Source organism: Azolla caroliniana, unplaced genomic scaffold (genome assembly GCF_043228905.1).
Source record: "Azolla caroliniana isolate FFs.n. ecotype wild unplaced genomic scaffold, voAzoCaro1.0.p SCAF_13, whole genome shotgun sequence".
NCBI classification, from domain to species: domain Eukaryota; kingdom Viridiplantae; phylum Streptophyta; class Polypodiopsida; order Salviniales; family Salviniaceae; genus Azolla; species Azolla caroliniana.
Genome location: NW_028230448.1, coordinates 12,182,605 through 12,202,132, shown reverse-complemented (window position 1 = coordinate 12,202,132; position 19,528 = coordinate 12,182,605). Strand labels below are relative to the sequence as shown.

Genomic DNA, 19,528 nt, shown 5'->3' with positions numbered 1-19,528 from the left:
CAATTTCCACAAATACTAGCTTGGTTAAAAATTACAGTCATACTATCATATCATCTCTTGCAAGCAAATACAATATCACATAAATTTCCACAAATACTAGCTTGGTTACACTCATACTATCATATCAGCTCTTGCAAGCAAATACAATTTCACATCAATTTCCACATATAGACCAGTACTACTGCATGAAGTACATGGGAATATAGCTACACAAGGAGAAGACATGCAAATGATGGATATAATGATAGCCTGGCAAATGGCTTATCGAGATATTCAAATCACAACACTGCTACTATCTGGTATTCAACCTACACCACATTCAGTCACTTGTCATCTATTGTAGAAAATACAATCACATCAATTCTGTCAAATGATGAAAATTGTTCACTCGAATCACACGTAAAATTTGCAAATGTTGGGTAAATCATAGCCTGTCAAATGGCATATCAAGATGTTTGTTTGTTCAATCACTACAATGCTACCAGCTGGTACCAACACCACTAACTTACTTGTCCACGGTCGTCATATCTTGCAAACCAATAGAAATTACCACGTCAATTACAACAAAAGGTATTTCATGAGGTACATGAGAACCTATATATATAAAGAATACATGAAAATGATGGGTAAAAAAAAGCACCATTTCCAAGCTATCACAACGTTTCCAAGCCTCGGTCAAACGCATCAATGCACCATTTCAAACGTTAAAAAGAAGCAAAAGAAAAGACAATTATGGGGAGGGTACGAATATAGATAGATGAAGATACATATAATCATATGTATTTATATATATGTATATATAAGATACAAATTCGTGAGGCGGCATTAGCACTACTGAAAGAAATAAGATGAAAGAAGGAGTTGGAAAGCTGTTCTAAAACAAGAAAACTAGTAGTAGTAAGGTCAATCGAAAGATGACCTAAAAGATGTGACATTTCACTCCGTCGGTACGGTCTGGATGGGAACCTATCGGCACCCAGATCTATACTAATCATAGTAATCAAATTCTTCTTCTTTTTTTTGTTTCAAAAGAAAACATATAGCAAAAAAAAAGCCGTACAGACAAAGGCCCCACCTCCCTTTCAAAAAAGTACGGCAAAACCGGGAAGACAAGAAACAAAATACAAACGGCCGGGGAAATTGAGAAATCTTTTCTTCCATATGAGAATGAGTACCACTACTTTCCTGGCAGCATCTTTTTCATTGTTTTTTGGGGTTCTCTTTTCCTTCAGTATTGGCGCCCATATTGACTTGTGCTGCTGGCTCCACCACCAGTGTTCCTGTTGCAGGCCTCATTGTAGAGTGCTTGGAAGGCTTGGCCGCACACGGCCGCGAAACCCGTAACGGCCTCGAAGACCCCCGGCAGCCCCGTCTGCATGTTGTTCATCGTGAGGATCCGAGTGTCCTGCACGCACTTCTCGTACTTCATCCTCTCGTTCTCCAGCTTCCTCTTCAGCAAGTCCACGGCCGCCTTCCGTTCCGTCAACGGGTCTCTCGGGCTCGCCACCGAGTAGTTGTCCTCAGTCACACGGGTCTCCGAATCACTACTCTCGCTCTCGTCTTCTCCCGTTTCCTCTTCGGACCTCCGGCTCCCGCCCCCGCCCGCCCTTGTCAAGGCCAAGGCCGCCTCCGCCTCGGCTGCGGCCGCCTTCTTTTCCGCTACATGTAGATCGTTTATCTTCTTCTCGAGCCTCTTCGTTATCCTCTCCACCTTCTTCTTCTGCTTCAGCTCCTCCGTCTGCTGCGTTACCAACGCGTGCACAACCGCAGAGAAGCTCTTGATCGCCTCTGAGGCCACTTTGTCGGGCAAACGGTCGAGCGTCTTCTGCCACTCCTCGCATAAGCTCACAGTCGGTGGGACGGGTGGCTTCCGAGGCGGAGAAGATGATGAGTTCTCCGCTTCTTCATTTACCATGTAATGATCGTTCTCTTTGTTTCCGTCATCGGGAACTTCGATTTCCATCATGCTTAAACGAGACCAGCCAGTTAGGGCAGTAACGTATTCACGGTGAGAAGAGATGAGTTTACAGAAACACTCGTGCCAGTTGCTGATTTCCTTCTCCAGCTCTACAGCAGCATGATGATGGTAATCAGTCGTGGCATCATGGCTAGTAGCCCAAGCATCCAAGCTCTTGAAGTGAAGAACCACACGCTTCTGATAGGCGTGACACTCATGCATCGTTCTCCACATATACATTAATCTGCAAACATACACGTGAGGCGAATTTTTCAAAATAGAGTATAGCACGGATCAATTGATTGTAAACATTACAAGTTTAGGCACTCTTTTTACCCATCGCATGTTTTTAAGATGTGATGAAAGGGAGTTGAGAGCCAAACAAGCTTACTGTATATAAGCCATGAATCCCCCTATGTGGTCAATTTTGTGCAAAAAAATATGTCACACAGAACAAGCCACTCCAGGTGTGCAGGTATACATAGATGTTTATGGATCAGGGTAAGAGAACCTCCAAAGTATACTGAAGTAATCCTAAATAGTGAACCAAACTACATAACCTAACTACAGTTACAAGCTTCATAGCAACATCTAAGGCGTCTACATAACCTAACCAGAATTACAAGCTTCATTGGACCAGCTTTTACAACTTCTACACATACAAAGAAGTACAGTAAACCACCAAACTTACCCTTCAGACAATTCCATTAACTGAGGATAAAGCTCTTCATCTCTTGCCTTCTTCACAGCTGCGGTGATTGATTCAACACCTTGGTAAGACACTAGAATCTCTGAATGAAGCCTCTTTATCACAGCCCGAGTTCGTTCAATCACATTCGGGTCCTCCCCTTTCACTTCTTGACTTCGCAAAAGCATAGACTTCTTCTGATGTTCAGTCCGCAATGCCTCACCAGCCTGTATTCCCTCATCTCTTTAGATTCAGCAAATGATACCATAATAAAATACATTATCTCTTTACCTTTACTTCGTTGAAAAGCTTTTTCTCCCAACTGTAAATCCTTTGAAGAACTAGGGCGTGACTTCCCATTAGCAACTCAGCATCTGCACTGTACACATCGTCCCCTCCAGAGAGGGGATTCTTGGCCCAATGTGTAATTGCAGCGAACACATTTCCAGAAAATCCATTCGCAGCTAATTAGCAAAAAAAGAAACCTTATTTCTGCAGCGGTTGTGATCTTAAGAACAAAAACGCATGTTTAACGAATATACACACTGGGAAGGGAGAGAAAGAATTCAAAAGGCAATGGCAACAGAAGTAATATTCTATCTAGAGTGTTTCACAAATTTAGGGCTTTAACGCTTACAGACCGAGTGGACTTAGCAATCAGATAATCGAAAACATTTCTTCCAGAAGACGATATTGAAATTTTTGTTGCGTGACAAATTGATTGTGTGATATAAATAGAAGGCTTAACGCTTATAGACCTTGAGACATTAGGCATGAAATGATGTGGAAGACAATTGACACAGATAATGAATTTTTTCGTCGTATTAGAAACGTGAGGACTTCGACTATCAACAAAATTGCGTGAACCAGCTATGAGGTGAGGAGAAATGTGGTAAATCTGACGGACGAAATCATGAGCTTCTAGCCACAACACATATCTTCTGTTAGAGAAAAAAAAGGAACTTTAACGCTCACATACTGTGATAGGAGCCAAGGCATGAAGGGATACAGTTTCTGCGAGACGAAAATCATGAATTCCTTGATGCATGATAAAGGTTTCGCAAAGAAAGCACGTAGGTAAAGTATAGTAATAAGATCAAAGTAGGAAATAATGTTGATTAATAAAAAATGCACTCGATGAAAGGGAAAAAAAAGGCGTAAAGCAAAAAAGGAAACAAGAAAAACTTCGTTTTTCACACCTTTTCCTTCGTTCATGAAGTTTCCTTTCCTTGTCTCCAAGAGCTTCGAAACAGATGCTCCGCAGGTGTAAGCTTTAAGAAATTGCTCGTCTAAGTCCTTCACTATATCGAGCAAATCTTTCTCCACACCATCAATCCTTACAACAGAAGAGAAATCTCGGTTGTTGCTCTCCCATTTAGACAGCGTGCTTTGATCTGTTTCTACACCTCGAACACCTTGACCACTGTCATCTCCATAACCATTGTTATAATACCCCGATCTAGCCTGGTGCCTCCTATTCCTTCGGTTTCGGCGATGCGAGCTTCCATCATTTATTTGGAAAGGAGGACTGGTAGGACGAAATGGATTGAAGATGTCCCAAGCCGATTTCGGCGGAGAAGGTGGGGGAGGAGTGTCCGACTTCTGATCGGGAGAAGAGCCAGGAGACCAATTCTGATCTCCTGCGCGATCTAATGAGCGATTGTTAGAGTTCGGTGGAGGAGATGAAGAACCATGGAAGCTAGCAGAAGCACGGTGGCTATGGCGGGAGATAGAAGACAGTGAATGAGGAGGCATAAGAAGCGGGGGTGGAGGGGGAGGCTGGAGATTGGAGCCGCCGTGACCACTCCGAGGGCTGGTGCCTTCTTTAGCTTCTCCCTCTGCAAACTGGCGGAGGGCAGAGCCGGTGTTCCGAAGAGCGAGGAGGTAAGCATAGTGAGCTGAGGCGAAGGCATGGCGATGAAGGACAGCTTGCTTCATGAAACGCTTGCGAGCATTGAAGCGACGAACGACGTCGTCTTCCCCACCAGGGCGAGAGTGGATGCAACCCATCGATCGGTTCGGCGGCGCAGTCTCAGAACTATTAGTGGAATGGAAGCTCGGTCGAAGCAGAAGATGAATCAAAGCAGGTGAGGAAGGAAAAGGCAGCCTTTGGTGGCAGTAGATGAAGGCAACAGCAGGATGAAGCAGCAGCAATGGCGAGAAACAACCGACAGAAAAAAAAAAAAAGTACTGGTTTGTGAAATCAAGAGAAGAGAGGAAGGTGGAGATGTTAATTCTTCCTCGGTAATGATAAGCCTAGAAATGGAGGGAGGGAGGGAGGGAGCTATGAAAGAGCGAGATGGAGGGGAGTAAGTAAAGTAGCAGCAGTAAAGCTTCTGGCTATGGCGATATAGCTAGTTTCGTCCTGCTGTTGCGAAGAAGAAGCTACGTTGGAGAGAGAGAGAGAGAGAGAGAGAGAGAGAGAGAGAGAGCTTGTTTATAGGTTTTCTGGTTTTTACTGCAGAAAAAAGCTTAGCTACTGAGTAGGCTATGGATATGGAGGAATGAAGAGAGAGAGAGAGAGAGAGAGAGAGAGTGCGGGAAGTGACTGTGTGTGTGTGTGTGTGTGTGTGTGTGTGTGAATGTGTGGCAGGCGGGAAAGCCAATCGACGGAGTATTACATATGTACATACATAACATACATACATACGGCGCGGGAATGTCCGCGTTCACACCTGGCCGGACACACGGACCTCCGCCCGCCCGCCCCTCCGTCCGTCCGTCCGTCCGTCCGTATTTAATAAGTAAATAAGACTCGGAAATTCCCCTCGATTTGAGGGACCATTTACACACACAACCCCAAACAGCTGGGCCTCTCAAACGGTCATCCCCGCCCGCCCGCCCCCCTTTTTGTCCTTCTTCTTCTCAATTTCTCTCTCTCTCTCTCTCTCTCTCTCTCTCTCTGTCCACGTTTTCGGCGCCGCCACCCTTTGGACCGTCCAACCCCGCCCTGACACGTCATGCCCATCCCACTATCCACCACCTCTCTCTCTCTCTCTTTCTCTCTCTCGCTGTCTTCCATTATGCATACATATATTCTACCGTCAACTGTATGTATGTGTTTTTTTTTTTGCCTTCTTAAATTTGAACTTTGCGTGTGAGTGAACCCCCCCACCCCCCTTCCCAAAACCCATCACATCATTTTCCACATCCAAAACCCAACGATTAGAGCTTAGAGAATCGAGATTAGTCTCCCCAACCCACCCCCTTCTCGCCTTTTAACTTGGACAAGGACCATCCATCGCCTAGTGCCCCCACTTGGACACGGACACTTCCCTTTTGTGTGTCTGGCTTTTTGTGGAGATAACCTTTCACGTTCCTTCCGTGTACATATCATCTTCCCTTACGTCCCGCCCCCCGCCCTTTTGCTTGGGATCGTCGAGTCGCCATCACAGTTCGTACCGCCTGAGGTCGACCACAGAGACTTGATGCAAATTAAGACCGCAGGATTGTCTCCGACTTAAGTGCCGTATGTTTTTGTTCTTCGGAATCCAAACACAAACAAACAGACAAAATCGCTCGACTAGCTTTTTGCATTTCCACTTCGTTCAAACAAGTGGCTATGTGTCACCTTCAACATAGATCAGACAAGTTGCTAGATGTTATCTACGGCATCACGTGAAATTCAAATGTGCAGACAAGTTGCCAATATGTTATCTTTAGGACCATGTGGAATTTTAACTTGAGCATTGCCAAATGTGATTGCATTTGAACAAGTAGTTAGCCATTGTCATCAACATACATATTCATTGTTTTCCAATAAACAAGGAGGCCATATATTATTTAGTTAGGGCCAACATGTAGGGCAAAAAACAATAATATTTTAGGTTCTAGACAAAGGTTTGATTTGGCTCACATGCATGGCACTTGGGGTTCCATCTACGAAAGTTGGGCAATTGTACCCAATTGGACACCAATTTACTTTTGAAAACGGTATTCTGAGATTATGTAGCCTCCAAGATTACGTGCAAATGATTTTTTTTTGAAATGGTATCTTTCATATGTGTGTATAAATCCCTTTGTGCATTTGACATCATCCATGAGTGTTCCCAAAGACCATCATGGTCCCAACATATACATGTGACTGATTTTTTTGAGGCATAGCCCATCGTATGTGTATATCAATATTTTGTGTTGTTCACATCTTCCACATCAAACTTTGAAAAGAATAGACTCTTGCAATGGAAAATCAAAGTTAGAGAACATGCAATATGAACACATTCAAAGGTAGCAAGAACATTGGCAACATTCTCTCCAAAGTTTGGAAATATTTGCTTTTGGAAGAAAAAGGAAGGTATGTTGTTTTGTCTAATCCACAACAGAAAATGTTGAGCCTTTAGATCAAGTGTGCTCGACAACGGCCATGCTTAGACATTGAGATTCATTGGAATAGGTTACATAGATTGTTTCACATAATAAACTCCCTAAAACAACTCATATGTGGAAAACACTATTCTTTGTGATTCCATGCATATAGTGCATCCATTGCAAGATTCCTACTCTTTCTATTTCCAAATTGCATGCACTCTAAAGGAATGAGATGGAAGCAATTTGTCATTGGACCTTAATCGTCAATAGAAACAATGGCCTCTAATTTACAATGTAACAATAAGTTACGAGGCTTGCTAAGTTGCTATAATGATAATAGTTTTTACATGCAACTTTACTCCAATGATTGGTACAACAAAAGGAGTTTTGTCTTTTGTGGGCCCTCGTGGATGCATTTGAAGAGAGTGATGAGAAAGAAATAAGGGTTAAAACATGGAAGAATATGTAGAGGCCTCAAACATCCTCTTGAAGATATTTGAAAGTCCGTTAATCCTAGATTTATAGATCTCTTTAGCTTCATTGTGAGACTATGATAGGCAATCTACCCTTGAAAACCTTATGGCATGCAATTTCCTCAACACTTAGGGATATATATTGCTATTCTCCCCTATTGTCAATGACCAATTTTTTTTCAGGAGATTAAATTACTTTATGTTATATATATTTCACGTATTGTTGTCGATAGATCCCAAAAGCCAATGAAATGGCGATTACTACCCAAGGGGTTACAAGAACTTGTGCATGAACTTGAAAGTCTCCTATATTGCTAGTGGGAATGTTAATCTATGCATACGCTTGATACTCAATATAGATCATTAATTTCATCAAAGTTTAGGTTATCAATATATGTACTAGACCCCCCTCTGGGATTCGGAAAAGAAACGTTATTGGCTTTAATAGTAAAACTTGTGTAAAATACTCATATTTGCTAATACTAATTATATAAAAATAGCTTAGAAATTGTTCCTCTAATGGGATTATGCAATATTTCAAGTCATGATGTGGATTTTTTGTTACTCTACGTCGAACCGGACACTAACCAGCCACATAATCCCTGAATAGTTATTGGACCTTTGGGCATGTGAAATGTGAAAATGCAAAAGCCAACGCAAACCAAGGACACAAACTTAAAATAAAAAACACCACATCAAACTCATTGATTGAGATTTGAGTTATTTAGGTTAATTTGGCGAGCGCAAGATTTACACTTGCATTTCAAAGATTTTATGGGATAACCTCACAAATTTGTATTAACACTTCTAGAACAGATAATTTCAATCACATCAATCTAATGTGGAACACCGACAAGAAGACCAAGTACATAATTGAACCATAATATAGTTCACAAAGTACCATTGTTTGATGCTACTAAACATGTACCCATTAGAGGATCGACGAGTGTATCCAAACCCATGTACATATTATAAGTCTCCCCAAACTTATTGAACCCTATGATATGGTATGAAGGAAAAAAGAATTATAGAAGATTATCGTAAAGGGGCGCCATATGTTGACGCAAGTAAACATCAAGTTATGTTACAAATGCGAAAGCAAACATGGTAAAAGAAAACGAAATTACGTGTTTGGGATAACATAAGAACATGTACGAGTTGGTCAACCAATTGAAAAACATATGATGTATACTTTAAGAAGATGATGCACCGCCATTAAAGGAGATTCATGAAAAAATGTTGTTGATGATCTAAATGTCATAGAATGTTGCTTCATGATGAACTTTAATTGTATTTAGACAATGGGTCTCATTTCATTCATTTAAAACATGTATAAAAGGACATGTTATATAAACCCAACGATATCATCATTAATGTTCGTTGGGCTGCCTACCTTTAGTTTTAAATGTTGCAATTGAGCAATGCATTTTGCAAAGCAATACTCATTAGCTTGTTATTGGAGAAGATTCGGGGAGAAATTGTTATCAATGTACTAAATGTGTTAGGATATTTCATGTTTACAAACTTTAAAATTTTGGTCTAACAACAAGGCTCCTTTCATTCGTTTAAAATAAGCATAAAAGGACATGTTATGTAAACTCAACGATGTTACCATAAATGTTCGTTGGGTTGCTTACTTTTAATAGGTCTTAAATGTTGCAACACAAAAAAACTTATCAAGAGTGTCAAATACATAAAAGTATACAATGTTTAATACCGAAGGCATGCTCAATCGACGTTGTTGAGTTACCTATTGGTTTTTTGGTTCAAAATACAAGCCATCATTTGTGTCACCAACAAACAACAAAGCTCCTTGAATTTTAGCCTCCTTGTGCACATGCTTTGGGTCTTCGTGCCCATTACCAAGTTTCAAATCCATGTGGCTCTTCTGATTTACTGTTAATGATGATTCCATTGCAACGGATTGAAATTTTTTTATGAAGAAAATAAGTGATGCATTTTCAAAGATTAATTGGACAATAGGAACGCAGTATGGTAGATGCATTACAATTTAAGACGTGATGGAAGTAGGAGTACATGTCATTTGAGTTTAGTAAATGTTGAAAAGCACGGCATTGCCAAAGAAGTGACCCTAGTCCATGGTTAAATGGTGTTGTAGAACGTAAAATTAGACACGTCATTGAATTTGTTAAACCCATGCCTCTTGAAATAGATTCGTGTAGTAAGTATCGTGCATATGTGTGTCACTATGCAGTTTACATTAATGAACATGATACATATGCCATGATGCATACTGAAGTTATTGGTGAATCCTTGTGAATTGTTTAAAATTCAAACGAAATATCTACTACCATAACCATTCTTACGTACACTCCTAGACAAGTTTGGAAAGTATTTCAAATGGACGTAGCTTGAAATTCTTTTCGATGTTGTGTATTGAGAAAATATGCATTCATGGAACAACTAGAGAGTTTCAAGGACAAAAGCAAGTCATTGTTTGTGGAGAGTTGAAAAAAGCATAAAACAATCCCACCACATTAAGATCCATTTGACAATATGTACATACATGGATGCCACAACTTTATGTTTTAAGATATTGGAAAGACTATTCATGGTAAACATAATATTGTGATTCCAATTGTTTTATCTTGGAGATGAAGGATATGCGACTTTGTTTCATCAACTAATATAGGTGTCAGGAAAATGCCTTCAAAGCAATTTTCGAGGTTTATGTGTTGGGAAATACCAACAATTGATATGAATATATTAGTTTTATGCAATGTGTTGTGGATGTGTCCTTACTCATCCATAAAGATGAGGTTGAAATTGTTGTTTTGTTGGTTTCCATCATAATTAAATTATCACAAAAAATAATGCATGTATTATAAACGTGAAACAAAGTATCTTCATAATTCAAGATGAAAGGTCTTGGAGAACTTATTTTATGGGGGCTCGGAAACAATGAGACATGATATTGGTAATTTTTTTAAAAGAAGTAAGCATTAAATATGCTTTATGAATTTAAAACGTGCAATCGTAACCATGTTCAGACTATTATAGAACCAAATGGTTGAACAATATTTATTTTGCCTTTGTGAGATGTTTAAAAGGGATTTAACGATTACATAAACGAGAACACGGTCAATATGATGAGTAAACCCATACATAAGCTAATGAACATTGCTCAATAACTAGAAGTATTCATCAATGCATCGATTAAATATATACATATTTGGATTTTTGTCTCATGTTGCGTATGGTGGGAGTCAAAGAAACAACAAATTGTAGCTCAACATGTAAGGGAATTTGGATTTGGAACATTATTATACATGTTTGAGTGTGCAAGAAAACTATCTAAGCACGTGTACATAGTTGGAATGGAACATTTGTCATAATCTTGAGGCACTCAACCATGTTGGTTATGTATTCATTCAGGAATAAAACATATTGAGGATCTTCAACATTTTGTTCATGAAACAACAATTCAAGACATGGAGGATATCAAAATTTTCTCTGGTGAATAACAATGGCCACAAAGTTACGTGGTTCCTCAATTGTTTCGTCACATATTCACTCGTGATTTGAAGGCCATTGCATGAATACCATATAACATTGACGGAAGGTAATATCCTCCTTGTCTATAGACATGAAGCAATCATGTGGAATCTATTATTTCCATGTTAGTTTTGCTTTTGAAGGGATGACGTGAGTAAAGTGCCGATATTCTTTTAAGAGAAGTAATATTCTATATGAAGAATAAAGACAACTAACTACTTATGGTATACCACTATAATGCTCGGTTGAATTGTTTCCACATGGCCACATTGACATGCTTGTGTACTTGAGGTAAGACCTACATTGGAATTAAAGGCAACAAAAGAAAGGTCAAGATGTTATGTTATTAGCTTTTTACTACTAGACTTCACTTGATTTACACGAGTTCACATTCATGTCCTCGTAAGGATTCATGATGTACATTGTGATATTATTAGGTGAGAAAACTCATAGTGAAATTTTACAACATGTAACATAAAGATTATTTTGTTTAATGAACAATTCACATGTATCAATAATTATTTCTTACTTGGATGCTACTCCTCGAGAACCACCTTGAGGTTGATTTGAGAGAATGTAACAATGATGTCGCTTTGTTGGTGAGACAAGTGAGAGTGGGTTTCAACCATCCTCAAGCTTTTAATGATAAACTTTCAAGCAAAATCCAATCCCAACCTACTACTTGATTACACTTACAAAAATAAATGACCACTTAACTATATGAGACATTACCATAATCTAAGCACTCGTTTCAAGAAAGAAAAATGAGAAATCAACAACATAGTTAATCTTCCGTTAGTCGTGTGATAAATTGGATAAACTCTCAATAAGGTGTCCTTGGCATTTGCCCTAACTCAGTTGATATATAGCTGGCTTTGTAACCTAGTTTATGTGTTGTTGTTGCCATTCATTATATTGCAACGTTTGAATAATACAATTACATATTGTGTGCCTTTGCATCTCTATGACTAACTGTCTGTCTCTACTTCTATCTCTGTCTCTGTCTCTCATTGTGTCTTGATCTTGATCTTTGCTAAGTTGCTTTGCTAATCTCTATCATCAACTTGGTGAATTTCATCACATAGTGTTATTCACTTATTCACTTTTCGCATTGTGCTCAATTCAGCTAAGCACAAAATTGGTTGTGGCCACTCAGAGCAGGTTCAATATCCATTGTCATCCGAATTCAAGTCGGCCTTGTGATCAGCCAGGAAATTCGGGTCCAAATCGGGCATGCACAAAATCAATCATAGCCACTTTGGACAGAACTAGCCAATAACCAAAGACAATCTGGCTAGAACGAATTTGGGTGAGCTTGTTGGTTGTGTGAAGAATAGTGCAGAATATTGCTCGGCCACAACCGAGTCTTGAATCACAGAAATAGGAATGAACGAGAGAGTACACAGAAATGACACTGGATGTTTACGTGGAAAACCCTAATAGGGAAAAAACCACGAGAGCCCACGGACTCCAACTATCACTATATGAGAGAAAATACAAAGTGTCGTGCTCGCAATCTTCGCCAGACGACGGTTACAACAGAGAGTGCTCGTAGCTACTCTCTCTCTCTCTCTCTCTCTCTCTCTCTCTGTCGCTCTCTGTACAGTAGTTATGCACATACAACAATATGACAAAATCACATTAAGTGATTGGCCTAAGTCATATTTATACTTATATGAACTTAGGGTTATTTACAAATATAGCCTCAATAGGCTTACTCGAAACAAATTTACAGATATGTCTCTCTTCCGGTTCTCACCGGGTCTCCTCCGGTTTCCGGATCTCTCCCGGTCCTCTTCATTCGTCACCGGATCCCATTCGAAGGGACCAATTTCCCAACAATCTCCTCCTTCACTCCGACATGGGATGTCTTGTCAGCCCGATCCGCTTTCGGCACGCGTCCAACTTGTCGGTTGTCAGCACCTTGGTCACCATGTCCGACCCATTCTCCTTTGTGTGGATCTTCGTCAGCACGAACTCTTCATCTTCTACTCTCACCCAAATCATGTGGTACCTCCGTTGGATATGTTTTGTTCGAGAATGGTAGGCCGCGTTCTTTGCAAGGTGGATGACACTTTGACTGTCGCAGTAGAGCCGGTATTCCTCCTATTGGATTCTTAGCTCTCCGATGAAGTCCTTCATCCAGATTATCTCCTTGCCGATTTCTACAACTGCCATGTACTCCGCCTCCGTGGTTGACAACGCAATTGTCTTCTGCAACCTCGATTGCCATGAAACAACTCCCCCTCCATAATTCATGACATATCCGGATGTAGACTGACTGGTATTCGCATCAACCGACATATCCGAATCCGTGAATCATTGTTGCCGTTTAGGAACACGGTCCGTGGTCAGTCCTTTGACCTAGACCTCAAGGTGGGTGTGGAACAACGAACAGGGGTTTAAGCGTAATGCGTAAGGGGAGAACCCCTGTAACCTCTCCGCGTATAAGGGAAGACGACTACAACCGAATCCCTATCAAGGGTTACACTTACATACTACAACGCTTAAGTATCCGAGACACCGACACTAAATTAGCCGCAACTATACACAGAAAACAAGAGAAGATAGAATTCTATTATCAGGCGTTTCTTTACATTCCCAAAATTACACGCCCCTCCATAAGAGGTTTTCTGCCCTTTATATATGTAGGGTCTAATTAGCCGTTCACACTTCCTGCGTGAACCGTTACATGCGTTATGCTCTTATATAGTTTCTTATTCCTACGCTTTTGTCCGTCGTTTACTATTCCGACAGACAACACTTGGCACGTCTGTGGGACAGTGCCTTTGCACGTTGGACCCATCCCGTTAATCTTCTTCCAAAATGGCCTGGATGTTCGGCTCTGTTGTGGTGTCCTCATCCGGAGGTGATGTAGGGCTCGTAGGTGCATCGTGGTGCGACTCCTCTGCTTGGTCGGCCTGGTTTCTCCCGGAGTCGTCGTCGTCGTGTGCGGGTGGTCTGGGTACGGTGGGCTCTTCTTGAGTTAGTGGGTTGGGCTCCGCCGTTGTCGTGCTTGCAGTCGGCTGCAGCTCAGCCTCCATTGTTATGTCCTCCGCGGTGTTGGCCATTTTTGTATGTTCCTGGGAGTGGGGCGGAGATTCCGCCTGGTCCACACTATTTTCCGCGTGGTTTGATGATGGTGTGGGCTCGTGCGGCTGGACCTCTTGTTGGGTAATGGTTTCGTTGTCTGGTCCTGTGGGGAACTCCGCTCGTTGGTCCCCGCTATTCTCCCCCATTGTCATCTTTGGTGATTGGGCCTGAGGTTCCTCTTCTTCGGCTGTGACCGGAATTGGTGTCGCGCTGGGTTCCTCGTTTGTGCGTGTGTTGCCGGCTTGTGTGATCTGGTGAAATAGCTCCTCCTGACTTTCACCAAAATCATCTAAGAGCTGTGCGAGTTCTTCAGAGTATTGGTCTGCTAGCGCACGATAGTCTTGCGCTAGGTCCTCCCGTACGGTCGCAATGCTCTCCTCATTTAGTTTATAAAAACCTCGGCCGTCTTTTTGCCGGTTCTCCCAGTCCGCCCGATACGCGTGCAATTCCGTTGCTTGGGTTGCCCACGCCATCCATCCTTTGTCCAACGCCATTTTCAATTGCGCTATGAACCTTTCCCGGTTTGTTTGGAGAAGGATGCGCACGTTATCCATGATGGCCTGGCAGCGGTTGCATGCGTCTTCCATCGACTTTTGGAGATTTGTGATTTCCTGCTGTTTAACGGCTGCCGCTTCCTCATACGTGGCCTTCAGGCCCGCCCACAGCTGGGATTCCTTTGCATGTTGTTCTTCTAATCTCCCCATCTCATTGTTTAGGCAGATTTCGAGCTGATGTCTTCTATCTTGTTCGTCACCAACTGCTCATCGAACCATACCTTCTTTTTTTCTAATAAGGTCCGAAGTCCTTGGATTGCCGCCTCCGATCTCTTCACGTCCTCTCATAATTGTGCGCTGTCGTCCTTTGTCCGGATGTCCTGAGCTACCTCCATAGCTAGTTTCTCTTCAAGAGTTTTTACGGCCTTCTGTCTGTTAGCCTGTATCTCCTTTTCTCTATCGGAGGATAGGCGTAGTTCTGCTCGAAGACGGTCAATTTCGGATTCTGCTAGCTGCACGACCCTTTTTGCTTTTGAGGCGATGGCGGTCTGAGCCTCGATTTCTTCTTTTAGAGCGTCGATGACGTGGTTCGGTGGCGGGGTTGCGTGTTGCACCGTAGTCGCGTGAGCTTCCAACTCCGCGATGCGTGCGTTGGCTTTTTGTAGTTCGGCTTCGGTCAGTTTAACCTTCTTCCAGACATTCTTATTTTTTATGGCCATCTCCTTGGCGCCCGTGCTGACCTTTGCCAGTTCCCGATGGACTTCGACTAGGGCCGTGTTTAAGGGTGGTATCTCCATCCCTACTCGCCGTACCCCGACGTTCCTCTGTCTGCCGACCCTGGCTAGCCGGTCCTCATCGTCGCTCTCCGTTGTTTGTGTTAGGGCGCGCTCGATCATCTGACATTCCGCATGCTCCTCGGCCATTCGTTGGGCGGCTTTGACCTGTTGTGTTGCCAGGAACTCCATGAGCTCAAAAGAAGTACCGAACTGCAAGAGGGCGCTAAATTCGTGGGCCGTATCCGGGATATCCGGATATGCCAAAACCTCACTTTCTGCCGTCAATACGGCTTTCCCTCATTGGGACTGAGTCGTAATAATCGGTCGTGGCTCCCGGATGATTTCAAAGGTGGTATTTGGTTCTGCTGTTGCGGAGCCTTCGCCTTCGGTCGGTGCCTCCGGTGCCGTGGGGGTGTTTTTTACCAACCCCCGCCCATCTTTCCTGTCCAATCTGCACCGTTTTGGTATGGGGCTTTCCCGCCGTGTTTTGGTGTCTGGTTCTGGGGCTGCTTCCATGGAGCGTCTCAGTTGTTCCTCCTGCGTCACCCGTGTGTCCGACTGGTCGGTAGGAGGTGTTGCCCTTGGGTCTGGCTGGGCCGGTTGGGCTTCCTCATCCCACTCTAGGGCCGATAACTCCGCTAACTTGTGTTTCGCGGATCGGGGCGGGGCCGTGGGTTGGCTGGGCTGCGGTGTTGGCAGGCCTCGGGGTGGAAATAGTACCGTAAGGTATTGTTGGATGATTGGCTTGAGCTTTTTGCCTGCTTGGTACACATGCAAGCCTTCCCTTAACGCTGGCCCTGTGATGACCTCCCAGTCGACTACACGCCCTTCAAAGGTGTCGCTAATGATGCCCGCCTTCTGCTTAGGCATCCCATATGCGTTGACATGGACGCAGCCGACTTCCAGTAGGAACTTGGCAACTTCACGGAAGAAGGGATCTGGAATCTGTTTTGTTCTATAGGCCTTGGCAGAGGAGGAATATGGTCCAAAATACCGATGCAGCGCCTCTGCAAGAGGTATTTCGAAATGTCTTTCGCCTAGTGAGGATAGGTCCAACTTCTTCCGAATGGAAGAGTTGGTGACCGTGTCGATGTTAAGCTTCATGGTGATGTTCATGGCGTCCGGGTGCGGAGGTGCTTCTGCGATCCGGATGTAGCTGTCCAGGCGTTTCTCTACGAGCCATCGGCGTAGGGCAGTAGAGATGAAGATTGGCATCGCCAGAGTAGGTTCGTGGGGAGGAGACGAGAGGTTGTGGTGGGTTGGAGCTCTGAGATAGGATGGGGAAGAAGGTGAGGAGGACGAGCGATGGGAGCGCTGATAGCTAGAAGATGGGTTTCTGCTTTGTGTAGAAAATCTTCTGTTTCCTTCTTTTTGTGGCGTAGGGTTCATTGGGCGGTGAGCCATCGTGGTGCCGCGTGTTCTTGAACTAGGAGTTTGTGCATGCCTTTAGTCGTTTTAATAGTCGCTATCTTCTCTCTCTTTTTTTCATTTTTTTTTCGTAATGGTTATTTACAACCTATTTTTACATTATAGTACAAATGGGACTGTCCATTTTATGTTGCGGGTTCTCCAGCTTTGTCCCATTCGGCGGTGAATGGGTTAGGTGGCGTAGGGCCCATGTAAGGTTTGAGCCGAAACCCATTCACTTTTTGCCGTACTATTTCTCCAGCCAGCGTTCCTAGTTGGAACGTGCCTTGTTCTGCTCCAATTATCCAGTATGGGCCGGTCTAGCGGAAACGTAACTTCCCCGGCATATGGCCCATGCGCGTTTGAAAAACTAGCACCGCTTGGCCCACGACGAACTCCTTTTCCCTTGCGCTCCGATGTCGATCTACAAACGCTTTATGTCGTCACTGTTCCTGTTCCAACACAGCCATGTTGTGGACGCGTTTTTCCCCTAGTTCGAGGAGTCGGTAGAGCCGTTCCTCCTCCGACTTGGCTTCTAATAATCGGTTCCGTACCTGAATGCGCAAACTAGGTACCCGAAATTCGACCGACATCACAGCCTCTAGTCCAAATGCTAGCCGAAATGGTGTTGACTGTATGGTTGTTTTGTAACTAGTTCTGTATGCCCATAACACACTCTGGAGTTTGGTATCCTAGTCCGTTCTATTTTCATTGACGGTTTTCTTCAAAATGGTCTGTAATGTTTTGTTCGTGGATTCTGCTAATCCATTCGCCTGCAGGTAATATGGCGTGCTCTTCTTGTGGACTACCGCGTAATGCTGTGTTAGTTCCCGAACCACCGTATTGAGGAAGTGGCTCCCCTGGTCACTGATGAGCTCAATCGGACAGCCGAACCGGCACCAGATGTGCTTGTAAAGAAATTTGGCCGTGACGGCCGTCGTATTTTCACGTAGTGCCTTTGCTTCTACCCATTTGGTGCAGTAATCCGTGGCTACCAATATGTATTTATTGCTCGTACGGGCTGCTGCTGGTGTGAAGGGCCCTACAAAATCCAATCCCCACTTTTGGAAGGGGTCTAGCGGTAATACGGGTTGGTGTGGCATCCTTGCGTCCTCCGCGGGCTGACCCATCCGCTGACACAAATCACACTTTCTACAATACTTGGATGCGTCCTTCTGCGTTGTTGGCCACCATAAGCCTGCCTGCCATACTTTGCGGGCTGTCACGTCGCCCACGTAATGGCCGCCGGCCGTGCCGCAGTGTGCCTCTCGTAAAATTGCTTCCTTCTCATCCTGACGGACTCCACGTCACCAAATGTCGTCACTTCCTTTGTGGAACGTGAATTTCCGTCCTAATAAATAGTGTCGGAATTTATTGATGCTATAGATCATTCCTAGCGCCTCCCGCTCTGTTGTGGATTAGTTACGCTCTGCTGCTGACAATTTACCACTTGCGTAGTATACTAGCCTGTACCAGTTTGGTTCGGTGAGCTGCATTAGCGCGCTTCCTATTGCTATGTCCGAGGCGTCGACAAACACGTGGAATGGCTTCGCCCAAACTGGAGGTTGTACGACGGGAGCCTGTGTGAGCATTATCTTAAGTGCCTCAAAGGCCTTTTCCTCTGTTGCAGTCCATTGGAAAGGAGTCCGATGTACGGCAGTGTGTAGAGGCGTGGTGAAGTCCGCAAAATACCGTATCATCCGACTATGCCACCGTATTTGTCCCAAAAAACGGCTAAGCGATTTGGCGTTTGTTGGAGTTTTAGCTTGCGTAATCGCGGAGATCTTGTTTGGGTCGACTGCTATTCCCTCTTTGCTGACTATGTGGCCTAGGAGAGTCCCGCTGGTCACGCCGAAGGCACATTTCGCGGTATTCAGGCTTAAGCGTGCGGTGCGGCAACGTTCCAGGCACAGACGTAAGTGCGTAAAATGGTCTTTTGTTTGCCCATATACCGCTGTCGTGAAGAAAACCGTCCCTTGGCGCAATCGGTGAATAGCGCACATGAACCGGCCCTTCACGTGTGCGCGCTCTTAATGTATATGATAGAGAATTAGGTACATAGAGAGATCCTGGGTAGTTAGATTCGGTAGGTAGGAAGTAAATGAGGGAGACGACTCCCTTCTTGACGCTATAAAGGAGAGGGAGACGAAGGGAGAAAGGGGATCGTGCATTGAGGAGGATGAAGTGCTGTCGGACCGTAACCGAACGCTTCTCCTCTGTCTGTTCTCTATTGCTCTTCTCTGCAGGTTTCGATAGGCTCGCGCTGCTTCGAGGAACGCCCGTGTGCTTCCGGCAGCACCTCCATCCTATCCCCTTTACGTGCGCAGACGAACATGCATCGACATCTGTTCGCCGACCTGTTCGGTCGTATCCGCTCACGTGCTCTGTTGTGTACTTGTTATTCGTTAATATACAAACACTTGTGTCTCCCTGTCTCTGTGTCCATTCGCGTCTTTTGTGTTGACAGGCCGTGCCCCCTGTGTTTCTTTGCTCATACGTGACTGGATTGTGAGCGCGAGCTAGGGTACCGGCGCCCTTGACATGGCTATTGAGGCGATCATTGGTATGATCGGCCGGTTCAGTGGAAAGGATGCCACGAGTTATTTGGCGTCCTACCGTGCGGAGATGTTGATGAGGGATATTCCGGAAGAGAGGCATCTTGCCGGATTCCCTTGAGTGGCGATGCCAGGCATCCATGCGGAGGTGCTCGAGGTCCGGGCGGAGAGCCGGACCTGGGAGGAGTTCGAAGGACGGCTCCTGGAGAAATACGGGTTGGATGACGCGCTTCGACTTTCGAAGCGGAGTTTCATGGAGTG

General features: G+C 44.0%; 1 protein-coding gene across 1 annotated transcript; it reads right to left on the bottom strand.

Annotated features, from left to right (window-relative positions):
• Positions 1–1,221: 1,221 nt before the first annotated feature.
• Positions 1,222–4,678, bottom strand: LOC147856136 (protein ALTERED PHOSPHATE STARVATION RESPONSE 1-like). Its single transcript, XM_087329435.1, has 4 exons — positions 3,845–4,678; positions 2,937–3,109; positions 2,649–2,872; positions 1,222–2,201 (listed from the first exon to the last, which is right to left on the bottom strand). Exons 1-4 carry the CDS (start codon positions 4,653–4,655, stop codon positions 1,229–1,231), a joined length of 2,181 nt encoding a protein of 726 aa, XP_087185561.1. The 5' UTR covers positions 4,656–4,678; the 3' UTR covers positions 1,222–1,228.
• Positions 4,679–19,528: the final 14,850 nt, after the last annotated feature.

What these genes read in the sequence shown, in the direction of transcription:
- LOC147856136 (XM_087329435.1), bottom strand. Translation starts at nt 4,655, where the DNA reads ATGGGTTGCATCCACTCTCGCCCTGGTGGGGAAGACGACGTCGTTCGT. An exon ending in CTTCATGAACGAAGGAAAAG is followed by an intron (nt 3,110 to 3,844) that starts GTGTGAAAAACG and finishes TTTGCTAATTAG; the next exon opens with CTGCGAATGGATTTTCTGGA. An exon ending in AGCTTTTCAACGAAGTAAAG is followed by an intron (nt 2,873 to 2,936) that starts GTAAAGAGATAA and finishes GAGGGAATACAG; the next exon opens with GCTGGTGAGGCATTGCGGAC.